Source organism: Danio aesculapii, chromosome 5 (assembly GCF_903798145.1).
Source record: "Danio aesculapii chromosome 5, fDanAes4.1, whole genome shotgun sequence".
NCBI lineage: Eukaryota > Metazoa > Chordata > Actinopteri > Cypriniformes > Danionidae > Danio > Danio aesculapii.
In genome coordinates, this window is record NC_079439.1 from 22,149,133 (window position 1) to 22,165,601 (window position 16,469).

General features: G+C 36.0%; 1 protein-coding gene across 1 annotated transcript in view; it reads right to left on the reverse strand.

Moving 5' to 3' along the window:
• The window catches only part of si:dkey-13n15.2 (protein transport protein Sec24C), a 34,956-nt gene extending 26,333 nt beyond the window's left edge, over positions 1 to 8,623 (reverse strand). Inside the window, exons 1-7 of the mRNA XM_056457588.1 lie at positions 8,254 to 8,623; positions 7,811 to 8,069; positions 7,650 to 7,723; positions 5,878 to 5,940; positions 3,345 to 3,456; positions 557 to 684; positions 212 to 347 (exon numbers count right to left, since the gene is read on the reverse strand). Coding sequence (XP_056313563.1) covers positions 212 to 347; positions 557 to 684; positions 3,345 to 3,456; positions 5,878 to 5,940; positions 7,650 to 7,723; positions 7,811 to 8,048 — 751 coding nt within the window. The 5' untranslated portion in view covers positions 8,049 to 8,069; positions 8,254 to 8,623. The remainder of the gene's footprint in view (positions 1 to 211; positions 348 to 556; positions 685 to 3,344; positions 3,457 to 5,877; positions 5,941 to 7,649; positions 7,724 to 7,810; positions 8,070 to 8,253) is intronic.
• Between the last annotated feature and the right edge of the window lie 7,846 nt (positions 8,624 to 16,469).

The following is a 16,469-nucleotide window of genomic DNA, read 5'->3' on the forward strand; positions in this document are numbered from 1 at the left end:
ACATGCAACACAATTTACGTAAAAAGTCAGTAAACTTATTGACTTAACTTTTACAATTATGCACATAGTTTGTTTTAATTAATAAATATAAGGCATTTGCTTCTTTTTTTTTTATTTAAGTAAAGTCAACTAATTGCTTTTTATAGTGTGTATATACTGTACACAGCTTTACCCGAAAACTGAGAATGACTGTAAGCCAAACAAGACATACCTTCGGTGAGTTTGTCACAGAAAGGACAGTAGAATCTTTGCCCACAGTCCTGCCAGCTCATAGCAGGGCTCATGAAGGCCCCGCAGTGAACACAGCCCTTAACACAATCTTCTGCCTCACACGCTGGCACATCACGCTGTGGAAAACATTCCCATAACACGTTTAAAAGAGAAGTTTATATTTAAATGGATCAAGCAACACTGAGGACGATGTGAAGGTGACAACATGACACAAATGTCACAAAACATCTTTTCAAATGTATGACAAACAAAGGTAAGATTTTCTTCAGGATATGCTTTTACATTTTGCACAGCCTTAACTATATGTGCTCTACTTCTTTCATACTTCTCCTCTCTGAGGTCTGGCCAGCGGACACACGATTGCACCCAGCGGGAGGTGACTCTTCTGGGCTGATGGAGCCTCCATGGGGAAGCTGTAGGTTGTGCAGCGGACATAACGTGGTGTGGCATTACCTGGGAAGCACAGCAGACAGCAAAGAAATAAAAAAGAGAGTATACAATATTATAATCTCACTGGTTAGCATGCTGGTAGATTCTGTAACAGCAAAAAAAGAACACAAAAGAAGATATTTTGAAGAAAGCTGAAAACATGTAACCATTGACATCCATAGTAGGAAAAACAAATACTATGCGAGTAAATGGTTACAGGTTTTCTGCATTCTTCAAAATATTTTCTTTTGTGTTCAGTAGTAGAAAAAAACTTAAACAGGTTTGTGACTAGCGAAGGGAGAGTAAATGATGACAGAATTTTCACTTTCAAGTGAACTATCCCTTTAAATACTGCAAGCTTATTCATTTATTTATTTTCATTTCAGCATAGTCCCTTTATTAATCATGGGTTGCTAAAGCGTAATTAACCGCCAACTTATTCAGCATATGTTTTACACAGCGGATGCCCTTCTAGTTGCAATCCAACACTGGGAAAAACCCATACACTCTTGCATTCACACACAAACACTCCGGCCAATTTAGCTTATACAATTCACATGTCTTTGGACTGTGGGGAAAACTGGAGCACCCTGAGGAAAAAAACGCAAACACTTGGAGAACATGCAAACTCCACACAGAAATGTCAACTGAGCAAGCCAGGGCTTGAACCAGCGACCTTCTCGCTGTAATGTGATCGTGCTCCCCATTGTGCCACCGTGATGCCCTACTGTATGCTACATTTAAGTTTTTGTATTTATTAATCATGTTTTTTACTGCTTGTGTGTGAACAGCTTGTAACAAAATATAAAAAGAAGGGTATCTTTGAAAGCTTAAACTCTTATGTGAAGGAAATTTAAAAGGATGTGACTTTTTTTCTGTTTAGGAGACAGAAGCTTATCCATTGTGCAGGATATCGCTGACAAAGTAATTTTATACAGTAATATAAATGTGATTTTAAAAAATATATAAACTATAGTCTTTATGGCGACAAGGTGGCGCAGTGGGTAGCGCTCTCATCTCAAAGCAGGAAGGTAGCTGGTTCGAGCCTCGGCTGGGTCAGTTGACATTTCTGTGTGGAGTTTGCATGTTCTTTCCATGTTTGCGTGGGTTTCCTCCGGGTACAATGCGGTATAGAAGAATTGGGTGAGCTAAATTGTCCGTAGTGTATGTGTGTAAATGAGAATGTATCAGTGTTTCCCAGTGATGGGTTGCAGCTGGAATGCCATCCACTGCGTGAAACATGTGCTAGATAAGTTGGCGGTTCATTCCGCTGTGGTGACCCCTGATTAATAAAGGGACTAAGCCGAAAAGAAAATGAATGAATAAATGAATATAGTCTTAATATATTACCTAACCTGTCGACATGACAGATAAACTGCAGAGCTTATGCAAACAATTCCACATAGCTACAATCATATGCTTTCTTAACTACTGTTCTCTCACTACTGTTATCTTTCATGTATTTATTTTATTATTCATTCATTCATTTTCCTTCGGTTTAGCCCTTTATTTATCAGGGGTTGCCACAACCGAATGAACCTCCAACTATTCTGGTATATGTTTTACGCAGCGGATGCCCGTGCAGCCACAGCCTAGTACTGGGAAATATTTTATTATTTTAAATTAATATAATTGCAATAATTCACAAAATGAAATAAATTCTGAACATTTAGTGTTAATTGCCCCTTTAAATATTTGTCCATCACTTTCATACTTTCTTCACCAAAATAAAATAAATAAATAAATAAACCGATACACAAAAAAATAATACTGAAATGGCCACTTTAATGGTCGCCAATGGAAAGTGATGCTTTTGGTGATTGTGTTGTTAGCCAAAAACTGCTAAACATTCTTTTAAAATTACTATTATTTTTAGTAGTACATGGTAATAGTAGTATTATACTATAGTATATTATTATTATTATTATTATCATTAATAATGCATTAAATTATTATAATGATACTGTTACTAAATAACTGGTAACTACAATTCATTAATTTTCCTTCAGCTTAGTCCGGAGGTTGTCACAGGGGAATGATCCGCTATCTTATCCAGCATATGTTTTACGCAGCTGATGCCCTTCCAGCTGCAACCCAGCACTGGGTAACACCCATAAACTCACATTCACACTCATACACCACGGCCAACGTAGTTTATTCAAATCATGTGGAGAACATACAAACTCCACACAGAAATGTCATCAATGCCACAGCTGGGGCTCGAATTTGCATCCTTCTTGCTGTAAGGCGACAGTGCCACTCTTGGTAACTACAATATTTATGCATTATAATAAAAAAAAATTATTTCTAACTAATTATTTCACCGATTATTCCTTTTAAAATAGCCTCATTAAAAATAAACAGTAGTTTGTGCTTCTGTCAGCAGGACTGTCAACACCATTAATGTGCTGCTGTATTTATGACAGTGAAAAACAGCATCTGTGTTTGAGATTATAATTAGGTCTGTTTATAAGAGAAACAGCTGTCAATATTTCACTACCTTTGTGTGTCTGGCACCATCGCTGTTTGAAAGTCAGTTAACGTCAAAAAAATCTTCAACAAAAGCACAACAAAAGCTGTCGTGATGAGATAAAGCAGGTGCATCACATTTATGTTTTATGTTCTTTTGGAAACGAGGTCAAAGGATAATGTTTCTAAATTAGGCTGCAGTGACAGTGCAGTACCTCTGTCCTCCAGGGTGCACGGGCTTGAGGAGAGAGGAGGAACTGAAGATTTGCACTCTGAAACAAACACTTTTCCTTCCCACTGCATCTTGTCCTCTTTAATCACCTGCACCTGTACATTTAGGAGAGGCAGGATGCAGAAAATTGAGTGTTGCATTAATCCTAATGACCAATCAATAACATAGAATAATAGTCTCAAAGCCTTTATATTTATTATTCACTATTAATAACAGTTTTACCATGTAGATACACAGGTTTTCAGAGCATCTAAAAACCAGCAATCTTCTGTAAACATTGGCACAATTACAATAAACTATCAATGAAAAATTTGTGAAATATTAATGTACAGTTGCAGTAAAATGTTTTAATTGTGTCAGATACTACTAATTCTGCAAAAATATAAAGATTTCAGTGACCTGATTCTGTGATGGTTTTATATACTAGCTACAACAACAGTACTGTAGTAAAAACATGTTTTACTATGTTTCTATGTGTGAAGACGAGTGGAGAATATACAATACTAGACTAAAAGACTAAATAACTAGCAAATACACACAATAAAAATGAATTCTTCTGTGAACATTTGTAATGTGATTAAATGTTAATGAATCAGTCTATCAGTAGATAGTCATCATAAATCTAATTTCTTATAAATATATTTTAGCTGACGAGGATCATTCATTTGCTTTGTGTCAAGCTCAAATGCAACTGTGTTTTTGACCAGCGAATGTGTGCAAATTTGCAATTTCTCTCAAAAGCTTTATATTTATTATTCACTATTAATAACGTTTTTTTGGGGCTTCTTTAAATCAGCAATCTTCTGTGACCATTGGTAGCTCTCTATCACAATTACAATAAACTATCAATGAAAAATGAGTGAAATATTAATGTACAGTTGCAGTAAAACGTTTAAATTGTGTCAGATAATATTAATTCGGCAAAAATTTAAAGATTTCAGAGTGTCCTGATTCTGTGTTGGTTTTTATATACTAGCTACTACAACAGTACTGTAGTAAAAACATGTTTTACTATGTTTCTATGTGTGAAGACGAGTGGAGAATATAGAATACTAGACAAAAAAATAAATAACTAGCAAATACACAAAATAAAAATGAATCATTCTGTGACCGTATGTAATGTGATTTAAATGTTAATGCCATCCTAAATCTAATTTCTTATTAATATATTTTAGCCTACAACGATCATTCATTTGCTTTGTGTCAAACTTAAAAGGAATCACGGCCGGGTTTTTGACCAGTGAATGTTAATGTGCAAATTTGCAATTTGTCCGTCATTAAAAGGATGGCATCAACTTATGCTTTCAAAAACAGATTACAAAGTTTGTTGTAGCTACAGAATATGGGCGCTCTTTTTTTATTCCCAAAATATTTGCCCAAATTTTGGCTTTTTATTTGGCCTATTGCCTATGACTAACTTTAAAGGGGGCCTATTATGCAAAATCACTTTTGTAAGGGGTTCAAACACAGTTGTCTGGCAACAGTGTGTCATAATAGCTAGCCCCTTAAGGCCTCTAAAAATTTATTTAATTTAATAACCATTGGTGTAAAGTAATGAATACTCAAATTACTGTACTTGAGTAGTTCAGGAACTGTACTGTACTTAGTTTTAAAAATGTGTACATTTTAAGTGCTGTACGGGTTCTTTAATTGTGCTATTTTCCTTCAACCTGTGGTTATTATATAATTTAATTATTTTTTGTCTATGGTGATTAGCGAAGTACAATATTCAGCTCTGTCATTCTCGTCAAATCGTGCATAGAAAAATCCCATCAGATAGTTTATCCTAGCTTTTTAAATGCGGCAAACAGAGTGGAAGCATTAAAAGTGCCCAAGAAGATGCAAAATCATTACACACAATAACCAAGAAACTGTTTAAACTGTATGTCACTCCTGAGAAGATGAAAGATGCCTACTGTATGATGATTGAAATCACCAAAAGGCGTTAATCAATAATTAAATGCACTACAGAATGTTTCGTTTTCAAACACATGCACATGTCCCCTGTATTCTATCAGTTCTGCATTAGCTTGGTTTGCGGCTCCAGTTGCTTGACACTTGTAGCTTCTTAGTCATGGCTCATAGCGCATAAACTAAGAATTAGCATTTTATTCACAGGTAGATTCACCTGCTCATCCACCTGCTTTCTGACATGCTTTAATGTAATGTAAATCTCACATTAACTTAATCTCACAATTTAAATGTATTGTCCATGAATAGCAAATAATTGAACTTGGACGTAGAAATACCCTTAAAAGATAATGAAACAAATTTAAGCTACATTTTTTATTTGCAGGGTATACGCTGTATAGTATACCACATCGTAATACTCACTACTCAGTCCTCTTAACTACTTTTAGATACTAAAATTACTTTGAGTAGTATTTACAAGATACTTTTACTCTGCTTGCAATACATATGGATGATTTTTTAGCACACTTTTCACCACTGATTCAGATGATGGAAGCCTTACAAAATAATATCAGATAGAAGATAGATAGAATAATAGATTTTACCACACTAGGGAGAAGCTGAGGATCCAGGCCATACCGGGACTCTGATTTAGACACTGGGCTCGTCTGACAAAACACAAGAAAATGAAGTGATTCTTGAGTAAATTCAATTCATGAGAGACTCATTGTTTCTGTAAGAGAGCAGAATGAGACAATTAAAACAGGGCTAATTTAACGCTACACTTTTTCAAACCACACACAAGCTGACAAATGATGTCACTTTTTCACCATTTGCTCATTAAGTTTCTTTCTCTGTCTGGGAAAGAAAAGTGTTAGTGTGACACCTTGTGAAACTTTTTTTTTTAAATGACGCAGTTGAGTAATTTTGAGAATTTTCTAAACTTCCATATCTAATGGCATTGTGATGTTTTTAATACTAACCTAACGTTATGATGCTTTTAATCACTAAATAATAGTGATGGTTATTTAGAATCACAAATGGTGGCAGCAGGGTTATTACAGTTACAGTGCTCAGCATATATATATATGTACACTCCTCACAAATCTGTCTTTTAAATTCATATTTTTAATAGGAAACTATACAATATTATATTTGTGCATATACATTAGATTAGTCAGTACTGAAGCCAAATCTGGAGCTTATCTAACAAAAAAACTTATATTAATGCTCCAAAAACTAGTACACCCAAATATATACGTTATAGAAAATTATCAAATATAAATAAAAAAAGAGGGAAAAAATCAAGAGAAGCAAAAAAATTTGTTGAAATTTTGTAGGTTGTAATTCTTTTTTATTTTATTTTTTAATTTTTGCAATATTTGCTTGAATTTAAGTGTATTATCTTTTAATTTCTAAATATGTTTGGCAACTAAAATATTATTTTAATAAATACATCTGTTTAATAAATCTGTTTTGTTTAAATGCACCAAAATACATTGCCTATATTCACTGAGAAATGGAGAAAAATATTCATTTTCAAAATGGGGTGTACTCAATTAAGCTGAGCACTGTATCTAAAACGAAAGGAAAAAATATATATCCAAATTATTAACACTACAATCATTTTAGATTTTCCTAAACTTCCATATCTAATGACATTGTGATGTTTTTAATACTAACCTTATGCTATTATGCTTTTAATCACTAAATAATATTAAAGATTATCCAGAATCACAAATGATAGCAGGGTTATTACAGTTAACTAAAATGCAAAAGTAAAACTTTATATATCCAAATTATATGCACTACAGTCATTTTAGTTACTTAAATTCTTGGTAATTTAATATAATTATTATAATATAATTTGATATGCTATAATATGGGGCAACGCAGTGGGCGCCTCACAGCGAGAAGGTCACGGGTTTGAGCCTCAGCTGGGTCAGTTGGCATTTCTGTGTGGAGTTTGCATGTTCTCCCTGCATTCGTGTGGGTTTCCTCCGGATGCTCCGGATTCCCCCACAGTCCAAAGACATGCGGTACAGATGAATTGGGTAGGCTAAATTGTCTGTAGTGTATGAGTGTGTATGGTGTTTCCCAGAGATGGGTTGAGGCTGGAAGGGCATCCGCTGCGTAAAACATGTGCTGGATAAGTTGGCGGTTCATTCTGCTGTGGCGACCCCGGATTAATAAAGGGACTAAGCAGAAAAGAAAATGAATTAATAATAAAATATGTGAATATTTAAATATTATTGTTATATAACTTTGTGACTATGTCACAAATACATATATTAGACAATAAATAAATAAATAAATAAATAAATAAATAAATAAATAAATAAATAAATAAATAATTCTCCAACACTGTCATGCTCACTGGTAATGAGTAGCTTTTCTGTGGCATCCCTTGAGTTGACATATTTGTGATCTCAGGAACAGGTCGAAACGCATCTGTAAAACAAAAACAAAATCAAAAATCTCATGTTTGATTTTTTTTCCCATCACATCTGGGAATTCTCCATAGCTCATGTTGCTCACCTGGGGGTGATTGCTGTGAGGGGTCCCAGTACAGTGACGGTGGACGTTGTAGAGTCATGTGGTTCACTGGGGTCACACTCACTGCTGCTCTCTGCTGATCCGGTGTCTGGTTTGGATAGTGATATGGAGGAGCTGGACAGTTGAGAGAAGGCATGGCTGGGTTCCTGTAGTGGCTTTGTTCGGCCCATGGCTGCTGTGGTGGCTGCGTATAGCTCTGGTTTACTGCAGGGACCTCCATTTTATGACCAATTCAATCTACCTTTAAAACCAAACATAACATACTGTATGAGAGCAAAATCATTCTGTTTCATGATATAAAATAAACATATAATCCCATAATAAGCACTAAACACAGCCTGAATCATGATGTAGCTGTAGTATGTCTCTAAAAGTTTTGTACTGCAAATATTTCAGTTTGTAGTAAAGAAATTCGGCATATTTACATATCAACCATACTGGCAGCAGCAGTGATGATCAGCTGATCGTCCGCATCACACCGTTATAAACGCGCTCCTGGGTCTGTCCTTTTCATTTTCAAACATATTTATTAGATCCACGACACTTAGAAAATGAAACTTTACCGTGTTACGCCTCATGTTAGGTTATTTCAGCACAGGTCGTCCTGTCATTGAGAGAAATTATTGATATCAGTACGGAAATACGGGTACTGATGCAGAAAACGGTCGCCCGGGTTACCATCAGCCAGCGCTGTTCTAGTCTTCTGTTCCGTCACTGCTTAGATAAAAGAAAAGACGTACAATATAACAAATAACGCATTTCAATCATTTAAAATCCATGTTTTATGTCCTACGAGAAAACGGAACTGAGCGCACATGTCTCACACAAATTGCAGTTGTAATAATATTGGCACTACCTCAAGATGGCAGCACTGCGACACCAAACATCTTTGTGGACTTCCGCTTTATACGGGCCAGTTGCAAATAAGGAAATTATGAAAGGTTTAGTCTATAATTTAATTAATACTGCGTAAAATGTGTATTAAATTTTATTTGAAATACATGACAGAACACATCTTGGAGTAAGCTAACACAACATTGCTAATAGGCTAATTATTTTTCACAAAAAGTGAGTATTTTCACCTTTCACTAAATACAGTAGGCTACTTATATCTCATAACATGCATACTTTATGGGCGAATTTATGTTTTGAACTGTGAATATTGTAACTGAATGTCATGAGAAAACGTTTTGATTTCCCAAAAATACTGGATAACAATAGAGACCCTTTCAAAGTTAGGCTATTATCTGTTCTGTGGTTTGCCTTAATAAGCATGTGTTTTGAGTAAAATGTTCATTTGTGTTTTATTTGATAGACTTCTGATTCTGGTCAATTAAGATAGCTGCAGATAATTTATTTGCAGAAAATGAAAATAGATCAGTATCATCCATCCATCCATCCATCCATCCATCCATCCATCGTTTTTCTCAGTCGCATTTCTCACAACACTATTTACATTTGCACAACAGTTAATGGATTTCTCAAATGTTGTATTAAATTAGTACAAACTGCAAAACCTAGTTGATAACCTGCAAAAGTGTGTCATTTGCTCAAAATGGATAGCTTGTGCTTAAAAGCAATGAAAGTGTCAGTGTCATCAAGATGAAAAGTCCAGACACCATTGTTTATGAACAAGATAGTCAAATGGCTTTGTCCTGTTTTCATTATGACAGTTTACTCTGTACATTTTTTCTAATGCAAAAAGTCCGATTTTGTTGACACGTCCTGAAAATGCTCAAGACAGCACTATATACTATTTGCACAGCCATTTGAAAACTATAGTAAAGTTAGTCATCGTTGCATTTAGTGAGGTATCTGAGTACAAGACACTGAATATGTATGTTTCACATTTTTACTGCATTTGCAATCCTAATTTATTCACAGCATTGTGCAAAAGAATAAATACACTCTTATTTACAACAAACATAAACTCCCTTTTGGTAGAGCTGTGCACAACAATAAACAATATTACAGTAAATATTGGAACTGAACCTACAACATACATACTGTAAGTCTATAAATCATTCATGAAATTGTTCAATTTAGAAGACATTTTCTAGAGAAAAAAAAGATAAATTTTTTTATAACATTTTCTTAACAGATTTTGACAACTAGTTCAACATTTTTGTATGTAATGACTGATAGAATGAAATGAAGACTATTAGTTTTATATGGAATGACTATTCAGCATTCACAAGTTTAATTTAATTTTGACTGACATGACATAAGCAAATGATATAAAACAGCATTATTATAAAACAGCAAAGAGCTGTATGAAAGCAATTGATGCATGTCCAAACGCATTTGCAATTTGTTGGAAAAAATGAGAAACTGCTACTATGATGTGGACAAATGACTAATTGCTTTGAGAAATGCATTAACTGTTGTGTAAATGTAAATAGTGTTGTGAGAAATGCACCAAAGTGACTGAGAAAAACTGTAAAACACACTTACATCTGAGGTTATTGTTCGCATATAGGCCACCTATTTATATAGTGTCTGATCATAGTTAGCACAAACACTTGTCTGAAACAAGACTGTAGGTGGAGGTGTTAGTAAATATTTCATCTCCTCTTCTGCATGCCCTCAGTCCACTGATGTAACATTCATGAGGTCAAGAGGGCCGAAGGCTATACACTCCACATCTTGCCTGCTAAACACATTCATATATTCACACGCAAACACACACAACACCAAGCAGAAATACACTTTTCACAGTGGGCTGGTCTTGTATTTAAACCTTTGGCTAATAAGAGTCTTGAGTTGTGTTTATGCTGTGTAATTATACGCCCAGTGCCCAACATTGAAGCCTGGCAGAACACACACTCTTTAGGCCCCGAGAAGAGTGACCGGCCTGGTCCTTGTCGTTTTATTACATCACTTAACCTTCCACCTGCTATTAGAGGACGCATCTTTCCGAGTGAAGCTATTGACTCTGGCTGTCTTCACACACACACTCATAGACTAGAAGAGGAGGAGGAGGACTTTGGTGTAAATGCCACATGATTTACTGCCATTATAAAAATAAATGGCGTACAGTAATACCTTGGCCATTACTCCTGTGAATCTTTACAACCATAAATTTTTGTTGTATACTATAAGCCATTTCCTTAAAAGGAACTGGAGCAATCAAGGTACCTGCATACTCGTAACTCTCTTCCTCTACTCATCATCTTATGGATTTTATATTAGCACTAAAATCATTTTGTTGCTACAAAAAATATATCAGGTGTGACCTGGTCAGTCTAATGTTCACCCTCTACAAACTTGAGACTTGAGCACTCACTTTATCTTGGTTATGTTGTCTACATAGGCAATTACCTTCTAAGACAACATCTTTAATAATAATAGCAATTACTTACATTTATACAGTGCTTTTTTGGACACTCAAAGCACTTAACACAATTTTTGGGGAGGAAACTCCTCATTCACCACCAGTGTGCAGCATCCACTTGGATGACATGACAGCGGCCATATTGTGCCAGACCGCACACCACTCACAAGCTGATTAGTGGAGAGGTAACAGAGGATGTTTCTCAGTATGCGTATTTCAGTGATATTACATCCTCATGTTCTCATGTAACGTCATCATTAACCACTAAAGTTCAGTTCCAAAACTCAAGACCGCAAGAACGGAGGACCCGTGAAAGTTCTCGGATGTGTTCTTGATATCATGATATCATCGGACTGGAGGTGGGAAGCGCAGCATTTTGCATAGATTTATTATTGAAGTTCAGAGATATCACTTACTTATCTCAGGAGTTTCCTTAAATGAAACAGTGAAAGTAAACATTACCATGAAACATTACCAGATCTTAATAAGGCCATAAACACAGTAAAGGTGTTCATTTGCTGAAATTCATATTAAAATCAGTTTTATTTGTATTGTGTAACGTATATTTGTATACATATATACATATAGTCATATATGCATACTATATGCATAGTATATATTGTGAAAAGGGGAAAAACAATAAATCATTGTATGAATGCTCTAATGTTTAAATAATTTTCGGTTAAAAATGCGTGAAGGTCATGTGACCACCAGGAAGAAGGCAGCATCTCATTTCTCAGAGGAAGCGTTCTCTGTTCTCATGGTCTTCCCGATAACACTAGTCCTTCTCTGCATTCTTGGAATTGAGAAACAGCCAATTATTATATAGGTATGGTTAGGAGGCCATGATGGACAGAGGCCAATGGCCAGGAGGGTTGAACCTCTACTCTTTTTTTTACTGAGATTTTTAAAGGCCACAGAGAGTCAGGACCCTGGTAAGGCCCAAGGTGATTTTTACATGCATTTTTTATTTGTAAAAACAACATTTTTTCCCATTTTGGACAGTTAAAAATAGGGTTTGGGACATTTCATATGCTTCAAAACAGTTGCAGGATGACACCGTATGTCTGTAACAAAAAATAAAACATTCAAAGTATTTTAAATAGCCACTTAAGAGCTAAAATGTGCTGTCCATGGATGTGGACACTCAAGCCCTAGGAGGTTATCGTCTCACTGAGCAGTATAGAGTCCCCATCAATATACTGGGGCTTTAGGACCCACACAGACTGCAGCTTAAGCACCTACTTCCAGCAGCAACCTAGTTTTCCCATGTGGTCTCCCATCCAGGTATTGACCAGGTGCAGCCCTGCTTAGCTTTAGCAGGTGACCATGTGAGAGTTACAGAGAGCTAGCTATACATTAGGGATGCTCTGATCGGGAGGTCCTTATGATGCAGGGATTTTATCAGTTGGTAATAATAATGATGAACATAAATAATGCATAGCACATTTAAATATAGGCGAATAATTTGTTATAGACTTATAGACTTTCTCATGATTTGTATCAGTCATGGATAATTATTATTATTATTATTATTATTATTATTTTTTTTACAAATTTAGCCTGAATAATGTCAAAACAATTCCATTATAACCTAAAAAATATTCCAGTACTTTAATGTAATAATTATCGTTACCAATCCAAATTTTTATGAAGAAATGAAAGTGTTTTTGCAGTTGGAGGCATCGGAATTAAAGACTCAAATGAGGCATACAATTAAAGAAGCATACAGATATGCAAATGTTGTCTGTGCATTTAATTTTTAAGTTATTTGGATTCTACTGTAAAATAACAAGGGGCGACGCAGTGGTGTAGTAGGTAGTGCTGTCACCTCACAGCAAGAAGGTCGCTGGTTCGAGCCTCGGCTGCGTCCGTTGCTGTTTCTGTGAGGAGTTTGCATGTTCTCCCTGCGTTCGCGTGGGTTTCCTCCTGGTGCTCCGGTTTCCCCCACAGTCCAAACCCATGCCGTACAGGTGAATTGGGTAGGCTATAGTGTATGAGTGTGAATGAGTGTGTGTGGATGTTTCCCAAAGATGGGATGCGGCTGGAAGGGCATCCGCTGCATAAAAACGTGCTGGGTAAGTTGGCGGTTCATTCTGCTGTGGTGACCCCGGATTAATAAAGGGACTAAGCCGAAAAGGAAATGAATGAATGTAAAATAACAGATTGTCAGCAAACACTTCTCAGCCCAACACGATCCACCAAAACAGGGAAGGCAGAATTATTGTACGGTATGTATAAATCATCTTTCCTTTTCAGTGATGCATATTGTTTTGAAAATGCAAAGTTATATTCCTGCCATTTCTTAAAAATTAAAAAGAAAAAAGATGAATAGAGAACAATGAAAGCCACTTCACATAAGACCATTATGGTAAATCTCCCAAACGTACCTGAATAATTCAGTAGTGTGCGTTTAGGTGCAATGGGAGCTCTAAACAAAGGCCACCACACATTTCCTGCAGAAACACCACACAATCCTGAGGCTGCTTTTTTTTGGGATGAAAGTGTTTGCATGGCACTTTTGCTGCATTAACTATGAATTGAACTGATTGGGCCTTTATAAAATTATTTAAGTGCTTGAATCTCTCATGCACTAAGAAGCCACTTCACAATTAATGTCAAGGAGGTCCTCTTGTGCACAGTTGCGAAGGATGTGCAGGTTGGGATGTCATGGAATGTTGAGATATATTGCTGCTCAAAGGTGCGGGGTTAGTAAGATTTTTCAAATATTTTATAAAGATCTCTCAGAACCTCACCAGAGCACTAATTGTATCAAAAATAGGACAATAATATTGTACAATATTTTTACAATTTATCATAAACTATTATTAGCACAACATAAATTATTTTCCTGGGTTACCCGCTTCAAATGTTATAACTCGATTGAATGAGTGTTATCAGTGGTTATCAGCTGATAGATATGGGCCAGAAGGATGTTATCATCCATCCACATGAAATGATCCAGATCTGTTTTTACATTACTGTTGCGTTTAGGGTTGGGGTTGGGGTAGATATTAATAAAAAAAAATTATGTGGATTTACAATTATTCAATTAATGGGAAATTTAATAAATAATATAAATAATTCTAGTTCACATATGGCTGCGGCCGGAAGTTATCTACATAAATGGCCATTAAGAACGCTCATTTCTTCACACGCAGTGCTGCAATTTGTCATGCGCAGCTGATTAACCATGTGGATGGATGATAACAGCCTTCTGAGCCTATCACTAGGCACAGAAGGCCCCTACTGACCCATATCTATCAGCTGATAACCACTGATAATGCCCACTCAATCGAGTGATAACATTCGAATTGGCTGTCTGGGTTCATTGGAATTATGTGCCTCTACATTTAAAAAAAATTTTTTAATTACATTCATAAAATTGCTCTGGGTACGTTTTGTTGCATGTTTTACATGACAAATCTTCTTGAGGACACTGACTACTAGGATTGCACCCTATACTATGGCTCCCAAATATTTCCAGTGCCACTGTAGTTTGTAAACGGTAGTATCGTCATTAATGGTTCATCTACATTAGATAATGTTGCATGTGGAAAAGTTACTAAAATGCTCACACGTTTGTGCAACAATAATCCATATTATTTGAATAGTCTGTGGAGCCCTTTAAGGTTGCTAAACTGTGTAGAATTTGCATCTTTTGTGGTAGCCCATTGCACGTTTTCTAACTCTTCGATTCAAACGCACATCTGAATTGGTTAATTTCTGTTCCTGTTAATATAATTTAGTAGCTACAACAACCACGACAATCTCTTTAAAAGAACGACTCACAAAGGTACATTATTTAATTACTTTGGATTGTTGCCTGAGAATACTGAAAAAAAGATGAAAAACCCAAAATAGCGACAGAAACATTGAAATATTTTCTGATTATTCAGCCTTTATGAGGCAAGCTGAGATTGAATCACTCAGCGATGCAATGTCAGACACAATGCACTCAATGGAGTGAGTGACGTCACTGTGACGGGTAGGGTTAGGGGTGGGGTTAGGTGAGTGCATTAAAAGCATTGGATGCAGCTCAGATTGCACTGCAGCAGGTCTTCATCCAGACCCCTCTCTTTTGTAGCAAATTTCATTCTGTATAATTTGTATCTTAATAAAAAATAAAGAAAAAGAATGAATACATTTTAGGTGAAGTGACGTGCCAATAACACTTTTTGGGGAATTATGAGTTACATTCAAGTAAGCCTATTATAACAAAATATAATATTTCTGACAATTTGCTTTATAATTAGAGATATGAATTAAGGTATCGCAATACTACTTGGTTTCGTGATACTTCAGCTGGTATAGTATCGTAAGATTAATGGTATCGTGGAAACCCTTCTGACTACACATTACTTAGGCTGCATGTCCACTGGATTTTTTTTTCTCAAGCCAAGCGTTTGTTGTCTGTTGTTGTCAATGGTAGCGCATAGTTTTTACAAGGCTGCCTGCAGCATAGCAAGGTGCTAATCGAGGGTTTTATGGTCAATGCTGAGAAGTTGCCGTTTTCTCAAGTGTCGGAAGTTGAAAAACTCAGCACTCATCATTGTCACGTTTAAACTAACCATTAAATCAAAGTGGAGGAGGAGCAAGACAATGAATAAAATGTTGCACTGCACTCACAGCTCAGCGTTTATGAACAGTGCTCAATTTTCTGCAGTGCACAAACACTTCTGTGTACACGTATCCTTAGGGTACGTTTTGCTGATCATTTCAGATACACATCCTACTTGTACACATTCACGAGAAGACGGGGCTTTACACTACACCTAGCGAACCACTAATCTAAACCTTTCCCTACACCCAACAAATAATGTTTTCAAAAGCAAACATAAGTGAAAAGTGGACTGCGACCATGTAGATTTACCTTAATTTTACATTTACATTTGCTTTTGTATCTCTTTTGGAAGCATGCATCACTGGACTGGAACCTGAGCACTCTGCATCACTTGTACAACACTGAAGAACAGTTGTCCAATGCAGACATCTCCTGGAAGCTCTGAGAATCTTTCATAGTGGCTCCCTGATGCCTGCAAATTCGATATAAAATATCTGAAATCATGGAGGTAAGAGAGAGAACAAGCAAGAGTGCCAATTGAGAGATAAGTGTATGCTAGGGATATACAAAAGTAAGTTTTAAACAAGATAAATCAATAGCACATTCCTCACAGACACAAGCTGCACTCTGCTAGTATTGTTCTGTAAAGGCAATCATTCTCACTTGTCAGAAATATATGCATTTCATTCAGCCACACTTTCGATTAGATAAAGATATGCGGGTATCAATGGCTGGCCCTGAAC